The 21,831-nt window shown below is 38.8% G+C and overlaps 3 protein-coding genes across 3 annotated transcripts; 1 reads left to right on the top strand and 2 right to left on the bottom strand.

Moving 5' to 3' along the window:
* Positions 1-7,042: 7,042 nt before the first annotated feature.
* Positions 7,043-8,920, bottom strand: LOC121776217 (GDSL esterase/lipase At5g45960-like). The gene is made up of 5 exons (XM_042173378.1): positions 8,580-8,920; positions 8,370-8,500; positions 7,821-8,054; positions 7,478-7,745; positions 7,043-7,375 (listed from the first exon to the last, which is right to left on the bottom strand). Exons 1-5 carry the CDS (start codon positions 8,869-8,871, stop codon positions 7,182-7,184), a joined length of 1,119 nt encoding a protein of 372 aa, XP_042029312.1. The 5' UTR covers positions 8,872-8,920; the 3' UTR covers positions 7,043-7,181.
* Positions 8,921-9,783: 863 nt separating this feature from the next.
* On the bottom strand, positions 9,784-14,207 carry LOC121776085 (GDSL esterase/lipase At5g45960-like). The gene is made up of 5 exons (XM_042173213.1): positions 13,914-14,207; positions 13,153-13,283; positions 12,837-13,073; positions 10,133-10,400; positions 9,784-10,043 (listed from the first exon to the last, which is right to left on the bottom strand). The coding sequence occupies exons 1-5, from the start codon at positions 14,200-14,202 to the stop codon at positions 9,850-9,852; spliced, it is 1,119 nt and encodes a 372-aa protein (XP_042029147.1). The 5' UTR covers positions 14,203-14,207; the 3' UTR covers positions 9,784-9,849.
* Positions 14,208-18,029: 3,822 nt separating this feature from the next.
* Positions 18,030-19,481, top strand: LOC121777747 (rac-like GTP-binding protein RAC13). Its single transcript, XM_042175096.1, has 7 exons — positions 18,030-18,189; positions 18,308-18,395; positions 18,555-18,664; positions 18,725-18,788; positions 18,893-18,957; positions 19,047-19,112; positions 19,210-19,481. The coding sequence occupies exons 1-7, from the start codon at positions 18,091-18,093 to the stop codon at positions 19,306-19,308; spliced, it is 591 nt and encodes a 196-aa protein (XP_042031030.1). The 5' UTR covers positions 18,030-18,090; the 3' UTR covers positions 19,309-19,481.
* Positions 19,482-21,831: the final 2,350 nt, after the last annotated feature.

Here is a 21,831-nt window from a genome sequence, read left to right as displayed (position 1 = left end):
TATTGGCTTCTTCTGCACTCTCTATCTTTTGCGTGAAAGATTTTCTTCCGCTTTCAAAAATTTCCTCAGATTTTGCAAAGAGTAAGGACCATGTCTGCTTCTTCTTCGTCTGAGTCTGGTAGCGGTGGTGAAGGGGGTAAGGGGTCTTCTAGCCGGAAAGAATCCGGGGAGAAGACCGTAGAGTATTTTCACAGTATCTTGAGTAAGGATACTGTGATATCCCTTCACGAAAAATACTCTTTTCCTGGGGGGAAGGTTGCGATTCCTGACGACCTCTATAGGGCGGACTCGCCGCCGGAAGGTTACGCCACCGTCTACGAAGCCAGCTTAGAATGCGGGCTTCGTTTCCCCCTTCCCCTTGCCTTTGTAGAGTTGCTAGATTTTTTTCAACTCCCTTTAGGTCAGGTGACTCCGAACTCTTGGAGGCACTTATCGGCTTTTGCTGCCGAACTGCGTAGGCTAGATAAGGATCTGTCTCTGAGGGCAATCCTTAATTTTTTCCAGTTTAAAAGGAAGGGATCTTGGTTTTACTTGGTCCCTTTACAGCCTTTTAGGGCCTTTTGTAAAACCAAATGGCCGAAATGGCAAAATCGCTTCTTTTTTTATAATAGGACTGCGGCTCCTAGTTTTCCCTGGAGAGGGCCGAAGTCCGTTATCCGTCATCCTCGGCCTGAACCGTTGGACGAGCTCGATGGCGAGCTCAACAAGATTCCCATAGTTAGGAAACAATACACGGAGTCTGAGCTCGTCAAGGGCGACGTCGTGTTCGACATCTCGTCTTCGGACGAAGAGGCCGAGGGTGAGGATTTCTCTTTATCTTTATGCTCTACTGCTTTAACGAAGAAAACTAACCTTGCTTTCTTGCTTTTTGGCAGTGTACATGCTGAACAAGGCTACCCGAAAATCTTCGGAGTCCAAGGAGCCGGAGAGAGAGAAGGCTACCAGCTCGGCGCCTGATGCCGAGAAGAATCCGAAGAGGCAAAAGACTTCTTCGGGTCCAAAGAAACCGGAGTCGACTTCGGCAAGTAGGAAGGGGAAGACCCAGAAACCCCCGAGAGCGCCAGAGAAAGACATGGTCTTGGCGCCTCCTTCGGAGCATATCTGTGAGCCATTTTTATGGCCCACGGACTTTGCCGAGGTGAATTGTCTTCTTGATTCTTTGGCTTTGCTTCTGTCCTGTATTTTTGGTGCCCTCTGTTGACTTTTTTCTTTATCCATTTTCAGAGGAACGACATGCTCTCCAAGCTCGTCGCCGTCGAACTCTCCAAAGCGTCCAACGACTATGCTGAGATGCAGAGGAAATTGGCGGCTGCTTGTCACCGGGCCGAGCAGGCTGAGGCAAACTTTGAGAAAGCCAGAGCTGCTAGGATTTCGGCCCAGGATGAAGCTCAGTTTGCCAAAAACCAGCTCGTCATCCAGCGAGAGCAGACGAAACGGAGTGGTGCTGCCGCCGTGGTTGCCCAGGGGGAGGCTCTCCGTGTTTACACGGAGAAACTCTTTTTGAGCAGCCAGTTCTCGGCTTTTGTCGGTAGTCTGGTAAGGCTAATTGCCGATAAGGGCGAGCAGGGGGCCGACGTCGTGCTGCCTCTGTACAGCCGAGAGATAGCAGCTCGGCTTCAGAATCTGCCGCTCCTTGAGGAGCTCGCTTCATCCTCGGTCCTGCTTTCTGCAGACCGAGTCCGGAGTTGTCGAGCTGATCGGGACGAGAACCTTGAGGCTATCTTTGCCTCCGTGGGACCCGTTTCACCCGCTTCGACTTACAACGGAGAGGGTGAGGCCGAGCCGCTGGAGCTGGAGGCCGGCGATAAGCAGGCCGATCAGGAGGCGCAGCAGATCGGCTACGGTGGCGCCGAACAGGCTGGGGAGAGCAAGGAGGCAGAGGCTGAAGCTGAAGCAGATAAGGAGAAGGAAGCTGAACCTCACCGAGAAGGCGGAGACGAGGCTAGCGAAGTATGATTTCGTCTCCCTTCTCTTAGTTTAGTTTCTTCCTCTATGTAAAATGGCCTTGAAGCCCTCCTTGTATAGAAAAATTTTTTTCTTATGAATGAAAAAATTCTTCTTTCTGCTCTTGTGTCTTCGTTTAGCCTTTCGTACTCTCTTACTCCTGTTGTGGTTTACTACCTGCTCGGTAAGCTGAAATGCCGAACTGACGTAGCTGCTTTGTACTCAAGGAGATGGAGATACTTCACTGGAAACGGCTGTACTCTTCGGCTTTAGACGAAGCTGAGAAAAGAGCTATAGCCGATCAGACGAAGAATGACGAGCTTCTGGCTCGTTTAGTGAAGCTGGAGGCCGATAATAAGGACTTAGAGTCCGATAAGAATGATCTGGAGGCCGAGCTGAACACGACCATTGCTGAGAGGACTGCGTACGAGGATTACATCCGTGTGCGCGGGGGAATGACCATATCAGATGTTCAGAGTCGAGTTGACGAACTGTGGGAGGAATATAATGTACTCCGGAGGAACAATGCGCTGGAGAGCTCGGCTTGCCAACAAGTCGTGACATCATTGCGGCGCTGGGCCTCTCGGTACGACATAGTTCTTGCCCGGCGTCCCTCAATTGAGAGATTCCTCCGGCATTTCCCGCCAACAGATGCTAGTACTCCAGCTCAAACCTCTGATTCACTTGCTCAAAACCCTACTCCAAGTCAGCAACGAACTCAGGGACAACCGGAGACGTCAAGTCGAGGACGGACTGAAGTTCGCAGAGGAGCTGTGGTTATGAGTGAGCAAGATCGGCAAATGCTTCGTGAAGAGACTCTTCGCCGCCGAGGTGCTAGGGCTTCCCGGGCTCAGAGAAGAGGTGGCAGGTCGATTAGAGCATCTCGTCGACCTGCTTATTCTGCAGCTGCCTGGAACGCCCGAACTCAGCTTCACGAGGATTTTGTGAATAGATGGCTCAACTTTAGCAACCCTGGACAGTAGAATAGTCCTTTGTAATAGCGTAACGCCATCTTGTAGGGTAGCGGAGTTGTGTGCCGAACAAGATTTGAAAATGAAATTTTGTTTTTGTTTTCGCTTCTAACACTGTGTATTTACAGCTTAGCGAAAAAATTTCATCGTACTTGTCCTCGGTCTTATGAAGTAGACTTCTTTGACCGGACTTGTCTTTGGTCTGATGAAATAAACATCTTTGACCGGATTCGTCCTTGGTCTGATGAAATAAACATCTTTGGCCGGACTCGTCTTTGGTCTGATGAAATAAACATCTTTGACCGGACTCGTCTTTGGTCTGATGAAATAAACATCTTTGACCGGACTCGTCTTTGGTCTGATGAAATAAACATCTTTGACCGGACTCGTCTTTGGTCTGATGAAATAAACATCTTTGACCGGACTCGTCTTTGGTCTGATGAAATAAACATCTTTGACCGGACTCGTCTTTGGTCTGATGAAATAAACATCTTTGACCGGACTCGTCTTTGGTCTGATGAAATAAACATCTTTTGACCGGACTCGTCTTTGGTCTGTGTTCTAATTTGGCGATTTTTGTCGCCGGGATCGAACTTTCCCTTGTCCTAATTCGGCGAGTTTTATCGCGTGGATCGGACTTTCCCAGTTAACCGAAGTGGTCTTATGCAGTAAACCTCTTTGACTAGACATGGTCGTCCTCGGTCTTATGAGGTAAACTGCTTTGACCGAACTTGGTCGTCCTAATTCGGCGAGTTTTATCGCATGGATTGGACTTTCCCTTGTCCTAATTCAGGCAAGTTTTATCGCGAGAATCGGACTTTTGTTGCAGTTCGTTTCAGACGAAGTGCTTGATTTTTAAGCAGAATTGTGGTCTTGTATCCTCTTTAGAAGCTTTGACACAATCTTTGGCTTGTTGCAGCTCGTTTCGGACGAACTGCTTGTTTAAGCTGAATTGTGGTCTTGTATCCTCTTTAGAAGCTTTGACGCACAATCGTTGGCTTGTTGCAGCTCGTTTCGGACGAACTGCTTGTTTAAGCTGAATTGTGGTCTTGTATCCTCTTTAGAAGCTTTGACGCACAATCGTTGGCTTGTTGCAGCTCGTTTCGGACGAACTGCTTGTTTAAGCTGAATTGTGGTCTTGTATCCTCTTTAGAAGCTTTGACGCACAATCGTTGGCTTGTATATGTTCTAAGAAGGGGATCAGCCTTCGAAGAACAAGATACCTCAGTAACATTTGTAAGAGACGACACGCACATAGACAGACAAGACGCATATAGACAAATAAAAAGCACATAGAGACGAACAAAAACCAAGCAAACCAAATAAAGCACATTGACCGAACAGGACTCAAGACCGACTGACCGGACTGTCTCTTACAAATGGAACTTTTTGAGGTTGGAAACGTACCATGTTCGGGGTACTTGTGCTCCTGACACTTGAGTCAATTTGTAAGACCCTTTGCCGAGGACTTCTGACACCCGATATGGACCTTCCCATGTGGGTTCGAGTTCGCCCAGCTTTTCTGCTCGGCTTACTTCGTTGTTTCTCAAGACGAGATCTCCCACTTGAAATTGCAGCTTCTTCACCCTTTGGTTGTAATACCGGGCTACTTGCTCCTTGTACTTGGCTGCTTTTATGCAGGCCAATTCTCTTCTTTCTTCGGCAAGATCTAGTTCGGCTCTCATTCCGTCACCATTCATTTCTGAGGAGAAATTGAGTTCGGGGACTGGGTATGCCGATCTAAACCGAAATCACAGCTTCAGTGCCGTACACCATTGAGTTTGGCTCCGGTGTGACTTCGGTCATTCCGCCTGCCTCTGACTCCGGCTGCTGTGATTGCTATGCTTGATGGTGCCGAACTGATTGCTCGGCACTTTTAAGCGCAATCTGCGAACACACTTGCTCTTTTTCGATCACCTCGGATGACCGCTATCCCTCCTTTGATGGGGAAGGTGTTCGGCGAGGAAGCCTCTGATCGCTATGATCGGGCTTCTTTTCGTCTCCTCTAGATGAGCTGTCTAAAGACCGTTTTCGACGGTCTGCCTCATCGGCTCGGGAGAACTGGTCCGCAATGTCCCACATCTCTTGAGCTGTTTGCGGACTGCATTCCACGAGCTTTCTGTAGAGAGCTCCGGGCAGGATTCCATTTTGGAATGCCGAAACGACAAGTAGATCATTGAGATTATCTACTTGTAGGCATTCCTTATGGAATCTCGTCAGGAAATCGCTGATCTTTTCGTCGCGACCTTGACGTATAGAAAGCAGCTGAGCCGAAGTATTCCGGGCTTCCGCTTTCTGAAAGAACCTCCTGTGGAAAGCATCCATCAGATCTCGGTAGGATCTAATGCTGCCTTGAGGAAGGCTGTCGAACCACCTTCTGGCGTTCCCGATGAGCAGCTCGGGGAACAGCTTGCACACATGGACCTCATTGAGACCTTGGTTCGCCATATTATACTGATAGCGTCCCAGGAAGTCATGAGGATCCACGAGTCCGTCATAGGTTATCGACGGAGTTCGGTAGTTCTGTGGAAGGGGAGTTCGGGTGATATCGTCCGAGAACGGAGTCTTCAATGCTCCGTACATGGCGAACCCGACATCTCTTCGGTATGGAGGAGATGGAGATCTCCTGTGATTCCGGTACCGAGGAGGAACAGGAATGTGTCGGGGTTGAGGATTCTTCTTCCTGGAAGACACGGTACTACTGCGGTAGTGACTTTCATGTCTGGACGAGGAAGGAGAATCTACCGTTTTCGTCTTCGTCTGTCGGCTCTTTTGCAGGAAGGCTAAGAACTCATCCTGCTTCTCAGCCAAGAACAGCTTGACAGCCTCATTCAAATCAGGCTGCTGGGAAGACTCGGTGGGACGATTTTTGGAGCGGCTTGTTCCTTCGCCATGAGAACTGGTGGTGGATTTATCCCTAGGCTGTTTTCCAGACCTGTGGGATGGATTGGCTTCCTCCTGGTTCTCACGGGCGGGAATACGGGTACTCTGCGATCTGGTATGCATTTTTTGGGTGGAAGAGGATCAAAAACTCGCTTTATCACAAATTTGGTTCTCTGTTTCCCACAGACGGCGCCAGTGATGGTTCCGCGAATTTCTGATGTTAATAAATGCTGGTAGAGAATGAAGATTATGACACAGAATTTACGTGGTTCGATTTACTGAGGTAAATCTACGTCCACGGGGAGAAATGGGGGCAGGTTTGTATTGCTTGATCTGGAATTACAGCTTACAACACAGACTTGCTATATGGTATTTTTCTTCTAGAGCTTCTAACCCCTTTTCTACCAGATCTAAGTTCTATTTATACATTGAACTAAGATCGTGGCTTACATCATCACTCTAGGTCGTGGAGGTCGTGTAGGTCATGGCCTAAGATCGTGGCCTGAGTTGACGCCACGTGGTAGTGGGTATGTTGGAAGTCGTGGAAATCCTGCATGGGTCCACTAACTCCTTGTTCGGTCGAAAACTGAGACCGAACTGCTTTGGTTGCCGATCTGAGAGTAGAGCTTGATGCCGACCTAAGAGCAGAGCTTGATTGGTTGGCTTTTGCCGAGCTGTAGGCTGAGGCCGAACTCTTACTGAGACCGAACTGCCGACTTGAGAGCAGAGCTTGATTGGTTGGCTTTTACCGAGCTGTAGGCTGAGGCCGAACTCTTTGGTAATGCCGAACTCATACTCTTCCTTGGGCTTTGGGCTGACGGGCCGTCACTGCTGTTGGGCTTGTTTAGTCCGTACCCCATCAAACGGGGAGTACATAATAACTTTTCATATTACAAAAATATCCAAACTATCATAAATTTTTTGAAACAAACCCCGACCTTTATTAAAAAATGCCGGGACTTGAAGCCGGGTCTCTCGGGTGAGAGATGAGTATCTTAACCAACTAGACTACAACGGAATATACATGTAAGGTTTTATGTTTATCCATATATTTACTTAATTAACTGATCCAAAAGTTAAATAACTAGACCGGTTGGTAACTAATTTTATTATTTCATCCGTATACGATTAGAAGATCTATTATTTTGAATACGAATTTTATGATGTGGAGAACTGAAAAATTAGTAAAATATAGGTTTCATGTGTATTATCCCGTAGTATAACAGTAATGTCTAGTTTTGTATCAACTCTTGAAATTCGAATGTGAGTAAGAAGAAAAGGTTTACATTACAACCACCGAAGGCAATGATGAATAAAAGAGCATGAACCCATTCCAGTAGTGCGTGGCCAAGCTAAGGGACACGATCGATGTTATTGTGTCAACTAATTTCCGACAAGATAATCGAGTGCAGGGCGAAAGGATTGAAAGATAAGGTCGTAGGATTTTTGAGTAGGATGAATCGCATCCCAAAACACATATTTGGATGCATCATCGCAAACTGGAGACTTGGGGTTGCACATAAAGGATGCTTCCACCATGCCCGTCCCACAACATCCACTGTTTACCACATCAAAACCTGAGACAGATTTTATCAAAGTTGATGGAAAATGAACAATACTTACCGAGAATAGTAGACGAATCGAAAAAATTTTATAAAAAAAAGAAGAAGAAATGTTACCGTATTTATGGCCTAAAGTCATCTCCTCGAGTGGAGTATAGGCATCCAAATAAGCAATTCTAGCTCCCGAAGATCGCACACGAACTTGCAACGCATCGAGCTCCTTTTGCAGAATCTGGTTGTAGTCTCGAGCTACGGAGGTGAAGTTGTCGTCGCAGCCGCGGTCAAGGATGGGGTGATTGGTGAAGAGGGTTATCACCACCGGAAGACAACCCATCGGCGGCAGCCCCACCACTCCGATCCTTCGAGCTCCTTCATCCAATAATTCCTGCAAAATATGTATATATATGCCAAACATTGAAAGGCATTTTTAATTGTTTATAATATGTGAAAACTAATTAACCTGCAAAAACTGAGTAGCTCCGTTGCTGACGAAATCTATGTAGCTTGGGATTGTGTAACTTCTTCTTCGAACGGGTAAGGCGAAGTAGTTGACGACGAAGTCGTTTGTGCCCGCGCTCACTAGAAAAAGGGCGTTGCTTATCACCTCCTTCGCCTTCGCCTCCCCGGCCGCGGCCTCCACCTTTCGTCGGTATTCTTTCAGGTGGTTCATCTGATCCGACAGAGTGATCACATTCTGAGATCATATCATATTCGTTAAGGGCTAGGTTTGTTTCTGGATAGGATATAACAAGATATGTAACTCGAGATAGAAAACATGGGGTCCACAGTCCACTTGGCCAAAATGAGAAACAAAACTTTGACTGAGACTTTAAATCGTGGACGATCCAAAATGACAAATACAGACATTATTTCGTGGCTAGCTAGGGAGTAGAAAATAAGACGCAAATGCCCTTATTTCATAATGACATGATAAAAAGGCTTATCTCATTGTATCTTACAAACTTAATAAACACTAATAAGTGTGTGTGTGAGAGAGAGAGAGAGAGACGCTTATGGATGGAGTAAGAGGATCAAATCCAGATCCAGCAGAAGCAAAACTGACTCCACTTATCAGTTCATCAATGGTGAGAGAGGGATCAAGATATGCAGGCACTATCTCTTTCAGTCCAATGTACTTAGCTGCATGCATGGATTCATTACCATTAACACCGTTTCAAATCAATTAAACACATGCACAAAATAAATACAATTAACTAACCAATAAAATCATTGGCAAGGAGTCCATTAGTAAACCTTCCTGTTGGTGTGTGGTTAAAGAAATCTCTTCCATAAGGGGAGAAATCGCTCTTAAACGGAGTGCCGATGTAGTTATTGTTCCCGGGGTCCGCCGTCGAATCACCAAAGATCAGAATCGACGAAACCGACGGTGGCGAACTCCCAGTCTTCACGCCACCAAATTCTTGAGCTGAAATGGCTTTGTGTTCGATCAAGAGAAAGGGAAAGAAGAAAATCCAATATTTTGTTGACATCATAGAACACAATAGAAACATATAAAGAATACTGGTTTTTCAAATTTATAATGGAGTTTAACTTATACAAAACAAGCCTCTTTAGTAAAGGCGACAATGTCACATGTAAATAAGTAAAGAGTTTTATAAGTTGTTGGTGTCTTAGTTTGTTTGGTTGTTTGAATTTTCGTGTGGGTTTAATAAATGAGATTGGTATGGTTGGAAAACCAAACTTTTTATCTCAAGTCTCAACCACCCTTTTTCTGAATCTAGGTGCTTCCAAACTGAACCATGAAATTGTTTCTAGAGAACTAATTTTTTTAGGGTAGGTGATGACGAGGGCCAACTTTTGAATATTCGTGTGTAGCGTATAGTAGTTTAAGCTCTAAGGTTTAATTTAATGCTTTAACTAGTTACACTTCACATCAAAAGACCAAATTGGGGTTTAATCAAGCGTTTCAGTCATCTCTTCTTGTTCAAATATGTAAGAACATGCAAACGACTAATCCCTCCATCCACAATATATGTCTCATTCATAGTACGTTCACAGCTAAAGTCTCATTTATCCATTATTCATTTTGGACAAGTGACCAAACACTCCATTGTTACTTAAATATATATGTTAATTATTTTGAATATGCCTACATATTAAACATGAAGCTAGCAATAAGAGTGGAAGTGTTTCCCTCTCACAGCAGAGCTAACTTATCCGACCTATAATGAGAAAACAAACACACTGTACTATTCATGTGTCAAATCAGCTTTTTATTCACCCATATCCCATAAGCCACAAAGTAAAAAAAATAATGTACTTGGCAACCGTTGCACCTCATTGGACGAGGCCGCGTGGTCCAACCACTCTACGGTCCATGGCCCGAATTCGACGCGCCCATATCTCGGCCCAACCCCCATGCCATTGCCCTTGCACATAAAGAATGATGAACTCCCAATACAGAAACAAAGAGAATTTAAGTGATTTATTATACTCCGTATGAAACAAAGTGTTAGAAAAAGTTATGGCTAATCCTTCATGAAGCGATCAATAACCGGACGAAGGCCGAGATAAACAGAATAATAAGCAGCTTGAGTCGGGTGTATGGAATCCCAGAAAAGATACTTGGAATCATCCGAACAAACCGAAGAGTATGAATTACACAACACCGAAAACTCCACCATTCCACTCCCGCAGCATCCCAGGTTCACATTTTCAAATCCTGTAAAAAAAAGTTTGAAGTTTAGATTTGACACCATTAATTAATTAATTAATACAACAAGGTATAGTCGAGATGCGATGATTAATTACCGAATTGTTGGGGGTTTCGAACCATGCGATCGATGGGGTTATATATGTCGATGTAGAGGACGTTGGCGGCGGGAGTGATCTTCTTTTGAAGAGCTGCTAATTTGATTTGGAGAAGGGTGTTGTAACGGCGGGCGACGTCGGAGAAGCGCTGGATGCAGGCGCGGTGAGTGAGAGCGTTGTCGGAGTTGAGTGTGATGACAGCTGGCACGCACCCGAATGGTGGTAATCCCACGAAGGCAATCTTCTTCGCCCCCATCTTCAGTAGCGCCTGCAACCAATACCATTTTCTTGCTCAATGCTCCATAATACAAGTATAGTGAATCGCGGTTCCGGTTCCGGTTCCAGTCCAAAGATCTTCGTTCCGCGGCTCGAAGTTGCCGGATATTTTTATATACTACTAGGGGATGTGATCATATGCAAACTCTATATATTATATAAACTTCAAACCATGATCTATACTGTTGAAAAATATCAACAAAATAATAGCAATAAAAAATGTCAAACACATTCTTAGCTGCATATGACTATTACAAAAATATCCATTACTACTACTACTATATTTTAAATTTTCCCACCTAACCCATCTTGAATCCTTTAACATGATATGTTGTGTTTAATATCAACATGATATGTTATAACTAATAAATTCTGGTTATTGCTGAGGTATTTTATATATTATTTTTATTATGAATGTATAGTGATTTCATTACTTTAAGAGAATATTATTACTCATTTGGCAACATTTTTCTCTCTCTTAACATTGGGTATAAAAACCTCGTAAAACTAGGGTACTATCATTAGGTGTAGGTGTACAAAAAGAGTCAAAGAAAATGTAGAAATTTTTTTAATTTAAGTGGCAAAAAGATATCTTTTCCTTTACCCAAAAAGTATAGTGTCATTTAAAACTTTCTCTGATTTAATGCATTGGTTGTATTCTTTTCCTGAATCTGATTTGTTTCCACGTAGTTGGTATTTATTCTTTTCTTCCGTTTCTATTCATTTCATTTGATTTAATACACACCCTAGATTATGGTCATTAAAATTTACAAAACTTTGAAGAAAAAAAATAGTACAGTTTTCCGCATAGTATTTTATGCATGCCATATCATATAAAATTTCTCTCAACTTTGATTATGGAACAGTTATAAAAAAATGTCATATAATCAGTCATTTACGAAAAATAAGGATTGACCAAAAGTGACCAAACTTTATAATTTTTCCAGCAAGTTTGCCTTCTCAAAATTATTTACCAAGTTTTTTCAAGTGGCCCACCTCATTAATATGAATATTAACCTACCCAAAGGCAACAGATAGTACACTCTCTTTTATCGAGTAATATACTGCCATTGACAGTCTTTTTGTATCTAAAATTTTAATTTATTTTAGTTTGGTAGCTAAAATTAAAAAAAATTTGAGTAAAGTTTAAAATTGGTCCTAAACATATACTCCCACCGTTCCGTTCCATAGTAATATAGTCATTTTGCCATTTTGATACGTTCCATAGTAATAGAGTCATTTCCATTTTTAGTAAAAGTCAACACATTTTTCCATAGCTACTTTACTTTCTCTTACTTTTTTCTCTCTTTATCTCTCTACCTTTTCCATTTTCCACTTTATTCTCCATTTACTTAACTCACCTAACACAATTTTTCTTGATCTCCGTGCCGAAAAGAAACGCTTCCATTACTATGGAACGGAGGGAGTACATATTTTACGATTTTGATCATAAACTTTATCTTTTGATTTTTTGCATCCCGAACATTTCAACTCGGATCACAATCGGTCTTACATTAACAGTTCGGTCAATTTTTTAACGGTCAATGATTTAAACCCAATTTTGACCAATTAAAGCAGTTAATTATGATTACTTACGCTCTAATTATATGCTTAATAAATACAATCTTTAATTATGATCTCTTCATGATGGCCTCTGTCTTCTCCCGTCGGCTCGCTCTGCTCTATCTCAACGGCATCTGCTTGGTGCCGGAGCCGGTACCGGCCCCGCTCTATTTTCGGCAAACTTCTAGGCCTCTCATAGGCTGCCCGATTCCATTACAAATTCAAGAATCCAATTGTCAGATTTTACAATTTCAAAACCATTCCCACCTTTCTCTTCTCTCACTCTTTCAACAAATCATAAAAATCCCAATTGTGAGAAGTTTCAAGTAACAATTAGTCTTTTTTAGCAGTGTGGGGTAAAACCCTGGGGTAACACGTTGTCGACAATCATGGCTTTACTAAGAGGAAACCGCGCCGTCACCCTTGCCCGGGCACTCCGACGCAAGGGTTGTGTGACTGAGACAAACCCTTCGCCCAACGGCGGCCGCGGCGCCCTCCCCTCCGAAGGCGGCAGCCCCTCCGACCTCCTCGTCCTCGCCGCCGGCGGTCACTAGCTCCCCCGCCCCCTATTAACCTAGTATTATATAAAACTACTTCTATATCTATTCTTAAATTAAAGATTGTATTTATTAAGGATATAATTAGGGTGTAAGTAATCATAATTAACTGTTTTAATTGGTTAAAATCAGGTTAAAATCGTTGACCGTTAAAAAATTGACGGAACTGTTAGTGTAGGACCAATTGTGATCCAAGTTGAAATGTTCGCAATGCAAAAAATCAAAAGATAAAGTTTATGACCAAAATCGTAAAATGAACATATGTTTAGGACCAGTTTTGGGCTTTACTCAAAAATATATATATGTACCTGAGTGAGTTCAAGGCCTTGCTGCAATATGTAATCTTGATAGCCTGAAATGTTGTAGGTTCTGCTTCGAGTTTGCATGGGCCCATAATAATTTACCATAAAATCATTTGTGCCTGCACTTATTACAAACAAGGCCTTACTTATCAACCTTCTTGTTTTCTCCTTTCCAATCTCCACTTCCATTCTTGATTTGTATTCTTTGAAATTTTTGAGTTGATTCTGTATAGGAATTACAACCTGCATGCATTCACAAATCCACCAAGTTGAGTTAAAATCATTAAAAAGGTGTTTGAGAGAGAGGGAGAGAGAGATAGACATTGATTTGGGCAGTGAGGGGATCGAAGCCAGTGCCGGCAGAAGCGAAACAAACTCCTGTTTCGAGGTCGTCGACGGTAAGAGTGGGGTCTAAGTAGGGTGGTATGAGGTCTTTGATTCCAGCATAAGAAGCTGCACTTGAACAAATTAGCATGAATTATGGAAACTGCAAAATTAGCAAAAAATTGTAGAAGTAACATAATTGATTTAATAATTATTATTATTAATAATAATAATATGATGTCACGTGTAAAAATGGTATCCGCGAGATCTTGAATTTCGATGAATAAATGCTACTATAAGTTTTAGTTTTGCAATAAAGATGTGTTCGGATTTGAACGCACTACTACAGCTTGCCACAAATATAAAATTTTCTAGCAAAAATAAGATGAAAGGGACTTTACATATACTTAGATAGAGTATATCAAACAAAGCCCTATTCTTTTGGTAAAGATAATGTATGATATATTCTGTAAAATTAAAAACCATGGTAATTTAGTCACTCACATGAGCACATTCTGATTAACTATACTTTTAAATTTTCATTTACACAACTAAATTGTATTTTAATTTCTATATAACTTTGTTCTAATGTCTATAATTTGTTACAAGTATAAAAAAAACTGAATGTATACTAATAATAATTAAGAACTTAGTAGTAGTATATCTTAGTTACACAATCTAAATAGGGTTATACCACCAAAAAATATATGCAATTTGGCATATCAAGGAATTGTCTTACCAACTGAGGATAATACTTACACAAAAAGTCGGTGACGAGCTTGCCGTTGGTAAACCTTCCGGTGGCAATGTGGTCGGGTAGATCCTTCCCGTAGGGCGGGAAGTTACTCCGGCTAATGGTTTGAATGTAATTGTTGTTGCCGGCATCGACAGTAGAGTCACCAAAAACAAAAAATGCAGAGATCGAACTGTTTTTCTTGGTTATCTCTTTCTCAGCCAACCTCTTTGCTTCTGCAGTTTGCTGTGCGAACACGATTAGAGCCAGAAAATGAAGAAAGAAGAGTAGTGAAACATTTTGGGATGGAGACATGCTGTGAAAAGGAAACAAAACGGCCTTTTCCGAATTATATCTATTTATAAAACCCTAAATAACTGTTGCAGGTCAATAGTAATTAAAGAGTAGTATATTATACTACTCTTTTATTTGGGTAAATTGCCGTAAAAATTATTGATTTTGTTCAAATTCTGGTCTATCCCTACTACATTAAAAATTAGTTAGAAAAACTATGTTGTCGATCTATGGTAAGTATGGATTTGTTCTGGTCATTTGTCCCATGCAGAAATATTTTTGCAATATGGTGACCGAAAAATTATATGTGGACGTCATCGCAAATAAATTAAAAATGTTGTCTATCATAAAGAGATTTTCATCGGCTATTAGAATTTTTCACCGTACAATAATTGAGAGTAAATCCAAATTTAATGGATTTTTTAGCTTATTTTCAAAGTTGAATTTAACCCAGTTTCATGCTTTTTTATATAATTTGGCCCTTTTATTTTGAATAGAAAAGGGGATCTATCATATGTATGGAATAAGGTAGGAGGTGAATTTTTAGGAAGAAATAAATATATATCCATATATTGGAAACCGACGACAGGCTCTACTGCATCGATTATTAATTTGTTTGACTGAAGGGGCACGTGGTAGATTTCAACACATATTTTACTACTATCGTTTTTGGTATATTATGTCATATCATATATACTAGATTTAATGAAAAAATGTACATTTGCATGAAATATGTGATAGGATTGTATGGGAATCGCTCTCTATTGATGTACTTCATTTTCACTATTTTTATACTATAAAAGATTTCTAAATGATTGTCATTTATATTTGTTGTATGCCTAGTGTTGCTCTTATGTTAGGGGCAATTTTTCAACGGCATTATTCAAAATCCTACCTACAAATTAACCAGTGATCCCCAATTCCCCATCGATCCTTAGAAGAAAGATTATGAAGAATTGAAACGATGCATATATTTGAATTCGAAGAGTATCAATTGGTATACATCTTACATTTCAGTCTTTGATTACTCTTGATTTCTGAAAAAGAGACATTGTGCATCATGAATTCTAGTTTTATCATCACAAAAGAAGAAACAAGCAAAACAGTTAATTGGAAAGCAAACATTCTCAATTCATGTAAATAGTGAAGAACCTAGCTACCATATTCAATGCTATCCTAGCAATCATAACATTCTTGCTTTTTTCATACTCTTCATATTTCTTTTACCTCCAAAATGTTATTTTAACTTATATATTATTTACAAAACTAAAATTGGAGTTCTTTTCTGGATTGCTAGCGACCTTAAATATATATTAAATCAGTTATTTTTTTACTGGTATACAATACTAAAGGAATACTACTAAAAACACATTAATTAGTGAATCAAATATTTTTAATATTTCATAACATGTGTCTTTATTGTATTATAATATCACAGCCTATAACGTATTTATTGTCAAATCTGCATATGGAGCTATAAAATCAAAATTTAATGATTGCTAAATAATGTGATTTATCTGCCTCACCTTATAAGTATAACATAAATAAAAGGAAAATATTTTAACAAGGCCACCTATCCAATTCATACACGTATACTATTATTCAATAAATGAAGGGCCACATGACTTGTTAGTTGTTACAATGCTTCAACACCACTGCAATACAATTTAAATTTCACACAGAAATATGGTCCCATTTCATTTATCAGCAAGTCAGATTGGCTATAATTTTTGTACAAGATCCACCTTTATTTAAAGCTATTTACCTCCTTCTGTTTTCCTATTACTCCATTAATTAGGAAATGCCGCATTTCTTAAAGGGGTAATAGCTCATAAAATCATGGAAATTGGTAAATTTTGAATTTTTTTTCCTTACAAATTAAAAATAATTATTAAAAAAAATTCAATTTATGTCAATATTCTGTATAAAAATGATTTCTTTCATTATTGCCAAAACGATGGTATTTTTAATTTTTTTTTTTTACTTTGAATATGGATGAAAATGATCAATAATAAATTTTATCAGTAGACACCGTAAAGAGTTTACTCATAATTAATTGATTATTTAATTAATCAATAAATTCGTGCCCCAATAATAATTATTCTTCATATTTTTAATATCGTGCAAGAACATATGCATGTGGCAAATGTACAGTATTTATTTTCCAATCATAATAAGGAGTATATGTTTCTGTAATTCAAACGAAGATAAATGCGACAGCGGAAAACAGCTGGAAGTAGTTAAACTATTCATAAGATACTCTACTATATATTATTCTAATATTTATAAATTAATAAGATTAGTGTTACTAACATTTTTTTAATAGTTGGATAGTACAAAATTAATTTTACATCATTTCAGATTAATTTATTATTGTAACAAATTATTTTTGAGTAACAAATTAACAATGTAGTAGTATAAAACTATAAATTACGCAGCCTATAAAAGCAACTGTCTCTTTTGAGGGATCATATTTTTATTGTATGGGTCCCAGCCCGGCCCATTTTCTATTTGCACGTGAAATTAAAATGAGTTAGTCATGTGTTTTGATGCTTTTTGGAAGCTTCAATTCTTTATATACACTTTGTAATTTGTCAAATTTAATAACTGATGTATCATGTAGCCATAATTCCACAAAAAACAGTGATTTGTCTATCGTTAAATCGTGCAGGACTTACAAATTTTAGGAAATTGAGTTTGTATACAAGTTAGATATATATGCATAGGAGTTATGAACGTGTAAATTTAACTAAATGATCTCTTAAACATGGATTTAGCTAGAGACACATTGTAAATTAAGGCAAAAAATTAGCGACTTTGAGACTTATGTAAGCCTATATTAGGAACAAGAAAGTTATTCCATCTAGAAATTGTACTAGGACTACGTACGATCTCATTAACAAAGTGTACTCAATATGTAAAGACGCTGCCAACCAAACTCTAATCGTTTTTTTTAATAATATTCACTCTTACTATTTTATACCCAAATTAACAATTCATATTATTAGCATTGACTATAAATGAATGTTTTGTCTTTTATTCACACCCAAAAATATAATCTTAATTGTGAATGATACATTGATAGTTATCAGTAGTATTTCTCATATCTTGAATAGTCAATATCGTGAATGAGAGTTTTTTCACTATTATTCACTAACTCGAAATCATACCTGATTGTGAATGAGAGTTTTTGGTACCAATGATAGACTGATAAATCAAATATTGAATGAAGGTTTTTATTATACATTACTCGAAATGTTATTGGCTGTGAATGAGAGTTTTAAAAGTACTAACTAAAATAAAAAGGGGGGAAAACACATTGGACCTTAGAATAAAGAACTAGCTAATAATGGGCTTGTAAAAGCCCAAAATAGGCCCATTAAGACAACAACGTCTAATATAGCATGGGCTTTGCTCCCTTGATTAGCCCAAGAATCTTCCAACCACTTCTAGTTGATTGGCAACAAAACAATCTTCGAAATTTAGGTGTCAATGTCATCAATCATCATGACTCACCCAAAAAGATAATAACAGATAAGTCACAAGTAGAAAATCTGGAATCTTTGTTAAAAAATCATAAAAAATAACAATGATGGCATATTAGTTATAGTGTAAGCAAGCCTCCACTTTTGATCACCTTTCTATCTTTCCTCATTTATTTCTCCCTCCATCGCTTCTTACACACTTAACCAACGAACTCTCACTCACCACCACACCTAATTTCGTTACACCCAAGCTGTCTCTCTCTGTCCTTAAACTCAAAGTAACCGAAAAGTCATGTCACAAATCATTATCCCTTTATACGTAAAAACAAACCCGCTGTGATATATAAACAAGGGGGAGTTATATAGTTAGATGCATAAGCAAGTTAGAAGAAAATAAATTCAAAAAAGAAAATTTTTAAAAAAAATGACAACCGCTAGATTCATCAAGTGTGTGACGGTCGGCGATGGCGCCGTCGGGAAGACGTGCATGCTCATTTCTTACACTAGCAATACTTTTCCAACGGTAGTGTTACTTCTATTATGAGTCAAGATCTGTTTCCTGTCTGTAATTTCTACTACATATCATTAGATGACGACAGAAATTCCTAACAGTTATGATCTTTTCTTGATTTTTGTTCTAGGACTATGTTCCGACGGTGTTTGACAACTTCAGTGCCAATGTCGTCGTCGATGGAAACATTGTGAATATTGGGCTTTGGGATACCGCAGGTTGGTTATTGATACGTATGAAATACGAACATAGGAATAAGGAAAGGTGAACGTCTTAAATAGACAGAATGAGTAAACTAAAGAGGAGAAAGAAGAGATAAATTTTATTCTAAATAAGACAAACTAAAAAGGAAATGTGACGTAACTTGCTTCATACAGGGCAAGAAGATTACAACAGGCTGCGCCCACTAAGTTATAGAGGAGCTGATGTGTTTCTACTAGCATTCTCTCTCATCAGCAAAGCAAGCTATGAAAACATCTACAAGAAGGTTTAATATTATTTTTTGGTCATATTTTTCAACTCTGTGATGATTTTGTTTTGATCACAGTGGATTCCAGAGTTAAGGCATTATTCTCCAAATGTGCCGATTGTCCTTGTCGGAACCAAAATGGGTAAGATATAAATTTGCCTTTTTTTTCGAAATGCGTCTCTGTTTAGAGTGTTTCTCTCTTTGAGACAATTCGACAAACACATAATCTGCGAAATGTTGAAACAGATCTGAGAGAAGATAAGCAGTTTCTGAGCGATCATCCAGCTGCAGTTCCTATAACAAACGCTCAGGTATATTATTAGTCAAATAATATCATTAGCTTTCTGCATATATTTTTTCTATTTTTAAAAAAAATTATATTTTGTGAAATTTTAAACAGGGAGATGAATTGAAGAAGATGATTGGGGCAGTAGCTTACATCGAGTGTAGTGCCAAAACTCAGCAGGTAATTAATTAAATATTAATTTAATTTTCCATTTAGTAAGTTGGTTTAATTTTGTGATTAATCAATTTTTATCTATTTTGGTGTAATTTTGTGGCAGAATGTGAAGGCTGTGTTTGACACAGCAATAAAGGTGGTTTTGCGACCTCCGAAAATGAAGAAAAAGGCACACAAGTCCAGAAGATGCAATTTTCTTTGAATTAATTTTATATTTGTGTATCTCATTAATAATAGTTACAAGATTTATTCTATTTCTTTATTTTTTGTCTTTGGAGAATCAAGATATCCTAGATTTACTCATATGTTGTAATATTAGTCCATTTCGTTTTCTTCAGATTCAATTCAATCAAAATCTTTTATATTGTGCTGAAATTTTACCTTTTCATTGTAATTTGTAGGAGTATTAAATAGTAGAGTAGCCATTGTAATTTTGCTTTTCCAAGATAACCTCATTGATATTTAAGTTTATATATTTATTTAATTTGTGATATTTAAAAAAATTAAAATAAATAATTATATTTTCGAAAATCACATAATGAAAATAAACTCCCTTAATTATTTTTTCTTTCAAATAGGGCTAAAACACAATAAAAATAATATTAAACCTAAAAAAAAGGAAAAGTAAGAAGAAAAACTAAAGGAAAAATCAAAAGTAAAAGCAAAAGGAAACGGGAATTTCGTTCGGACACCAAAAACCTACTCTATTTAAGATTATAGTCTATTTAAGGAATAATTAATTAATTCATATCGCAACTTACTTAGTTCATTGTAAAGGACATGTTATGTTACAAATATTCTAATCAATAGGTATATTTGCTAAGGAACTGATTACAATGGTTTATAACTAACATTTGTTATTACCAATATACACGCATACCCTGATGATTGTTAATCAAACACTCACAGGTCTCTTAAATTTTTAGGTTTTCTATAAATTGTATGGCCATCTGATCTAGTTGGAGCATATTAATAAAAATTATGGGAATAAAATATATCTGTAGGTAAAAAACCTCAATTTCCTAGACAAAAATTAGAAAAATATATGAAGATCTAATTAAGGGAGTATCCGTGTTGTTCGGATCATAGCAGCTCAATAAATTCCTAAAATATTTATATATTGGAAGTATGAATTCCAAAGATGGATAGGATAAAGTGAATGTGAAGATATCAATGTAATAGTTATACAATTAAATTTAGGGCCTGTTCAAGTTGCTTGACATGAGCAGAAATGGGCTTATATCTTGGACTTGATGGGTGTTCAAGATACTTGTTTAAGCCTACTGAAGCCCGTTGTTATTTTTCGGGCCCGCACTGTTCACTCCAGGTATCCTCTTAAACCAATTCAGCCGAAGGAGATGCTATATCATTTCATGTCTCGAAATTCGGATCCAGTAATGGATGGAGATTACCAATTTACCCATCTCTTCCCTCTTTCATCGTTCCGCCGCTCCATTCTTCAACCCCACAAAAATCCCCACACCACCTCATCGATAAATCTTCTCCAAGACCATCACCAAAAGAATTTCCTCAAACCAACCCCTCCTCCCCTCCCCTCCTTCCTCTTCCTCCCTGCAACGCGTCCCTTGCAATTGTTAGGGTTTCGCCCGATTTCGCAACCCTTCTGGGGTTGCAGCAGAGCTTAACCCCATCTCGGAATAATGGATTCTTGAATATGTTGAAATTGATGCAGAAGATGGCCTTGCAATTGTATGTTGCAGCCGAGAGAGGTGCAAGCCCTAGCTCTGGTGTCTCAGGAATTGGGGATTCTACAATTAGTGATGGTGGAGCAGGGGAAAGTGAACTTGGTGGAGATTTGAGGGAGGATTTGGGGGGTAATAGCGAATTGGGTAGTAGGGGAAGGAGGATGGAGGAGATTTTGAAGGAGCTAAGGCCAACTGCAATACATGTTGAGGATATATCTTATCAGCATGCCGGCCATTCCGGGGTGGCCGGTAGCGATGGAGAGACGCATTTCAATTGAGGGCAGAGTTGGAATTGCATATGGTGGGTATTATTAAAAAAAATTGACAAACAAAATAAAATTAGTATTTCCGGAAGCATTCCTATAAGCTTGAACACAATGAACTCAAGGATTAAAACCATGATGGAACAGTGCCAAAACCGGATCAGATTAAATTGAGCATATATCATGTCAGCCAACTTGAACAGCCCCTTAAGGAGACTAGGAAAATGGTTCAAAATATATAAATTTTAGGATGATCAATTAAGGACATTAGTGACACAACTCACTGTTTTGTTGTTCCGTCAAGATGAGCCAGCACTGCAAGGGTCGTGGCAGGACGAGGGCTTGGACTAGAGGGAATGTGAGCCAAAAGGCGCACATGTCTGTGTGTGTGTTTTGTCTATTAGGCTTATGTGTTACCTAATTTCTTTGTTTATTGTGTGTTGTCTAATTCTTATTATTTTATTTTTTACTATATTATTTTGCATTTTGTTTTATTTTTATTCTTTATTGTAATATTTTATTTTATTCTTCTTCGTCGTCATATATTTTGAATTTTAATAAATTTTTACATATATCAATTAATTAAGATATATGATAAATATGTCATGTAAATTATATGATAAAAAGAAAAAATTAATTGTAATTTGGGATTTTATTTATTTGTTTCAATTATATATAACTTTTTAAATTTTAATTACATTTGTATTTAAATCATATATTAATTAAATTAGAAGATATGAAAAAATTCATCATTTA

Source organism: Salvia splendens, chromosome 18, assembly GCF_004379255.2.
Source record: "Salvia splendens isolate huo1 chromosome 18, SspV2, whole genome shotgun sequence".
Lineage (NCBI taxonomy): Eukaryota > Viridiplantae > Streptophyta > Magnoliopsida > Lamiales > Lamiaceae > Salvia > Salvia splendens.
Note: the sequence above shows the minus strand (reverse complement) of the source record. Positions and strands in the feature narration are given on the sequence as shown.

Bases quoted from the DNA above. Each gene is read 5' to 3' on its own strand.
- LOC121777747 (XM_042175096.1), top strand. From the start codon at position 18,091: ATGACAACCGCTAGATTCATCAAGTGTGTGACGGTCGGCGATGGCGCC. The intron at 18,665-18,724 runs GTTTAATATTAT...TTTTGATCACAG, and splicing joins ATGAAAACATCTACAAGAAG to TGGATTCCAGAGTTAAGGCA. The intron at 18,789-18,892 runs GTAAGATATAAA...ATGTTGAAACAG, and splicing joins CCTTGTCGGAACCAAAATGG to ATCTGAGAGAAGATAAGCAG.
- LOC121776217 (XM_042173378.1), bottom strand. From the start codon at position 8,871: ATGTTTCTATTGTGTTCTATGATGTCAACAAAATATTGGATTTTCTTC. The intron at 8,501-8,579 runs GTTAGTTAATTG...CCATGCATGCAG, and splicing joins CCTTGCCAATGATTTTATTG to CTAAGTACATTGGACTGAAA. The intron at 7,746-7,820 runs GTTAATTAGTTT...CATATTTTGCAG, and splicing joins GAGCTACTCAGTTTTTGCAG to GAATTATTGGATGAAGGAGC.
- LOC121776085 (XM_042173213.1), bottom strand. From the start codon at position 14,202: ATGTCTCCATCCCAAAATGTTTCACTACTCTTCTTTCTTCATTTTCTG. The intron at 13,284-13,913 runs GTAAGTATTATC...GTTCAAGTGCAG, and splicing joins GCTCGTCACCGACTTTTTGT to CTTCTTATGCTGGAATCAAA. The intron at 13,074-13,152 runs GTCTATCTCTCT...GAATGCATGCAG, and splicing joins CCCTCACTGCCCAAATCAAT to GTTGTAATTCCTATACAGAA.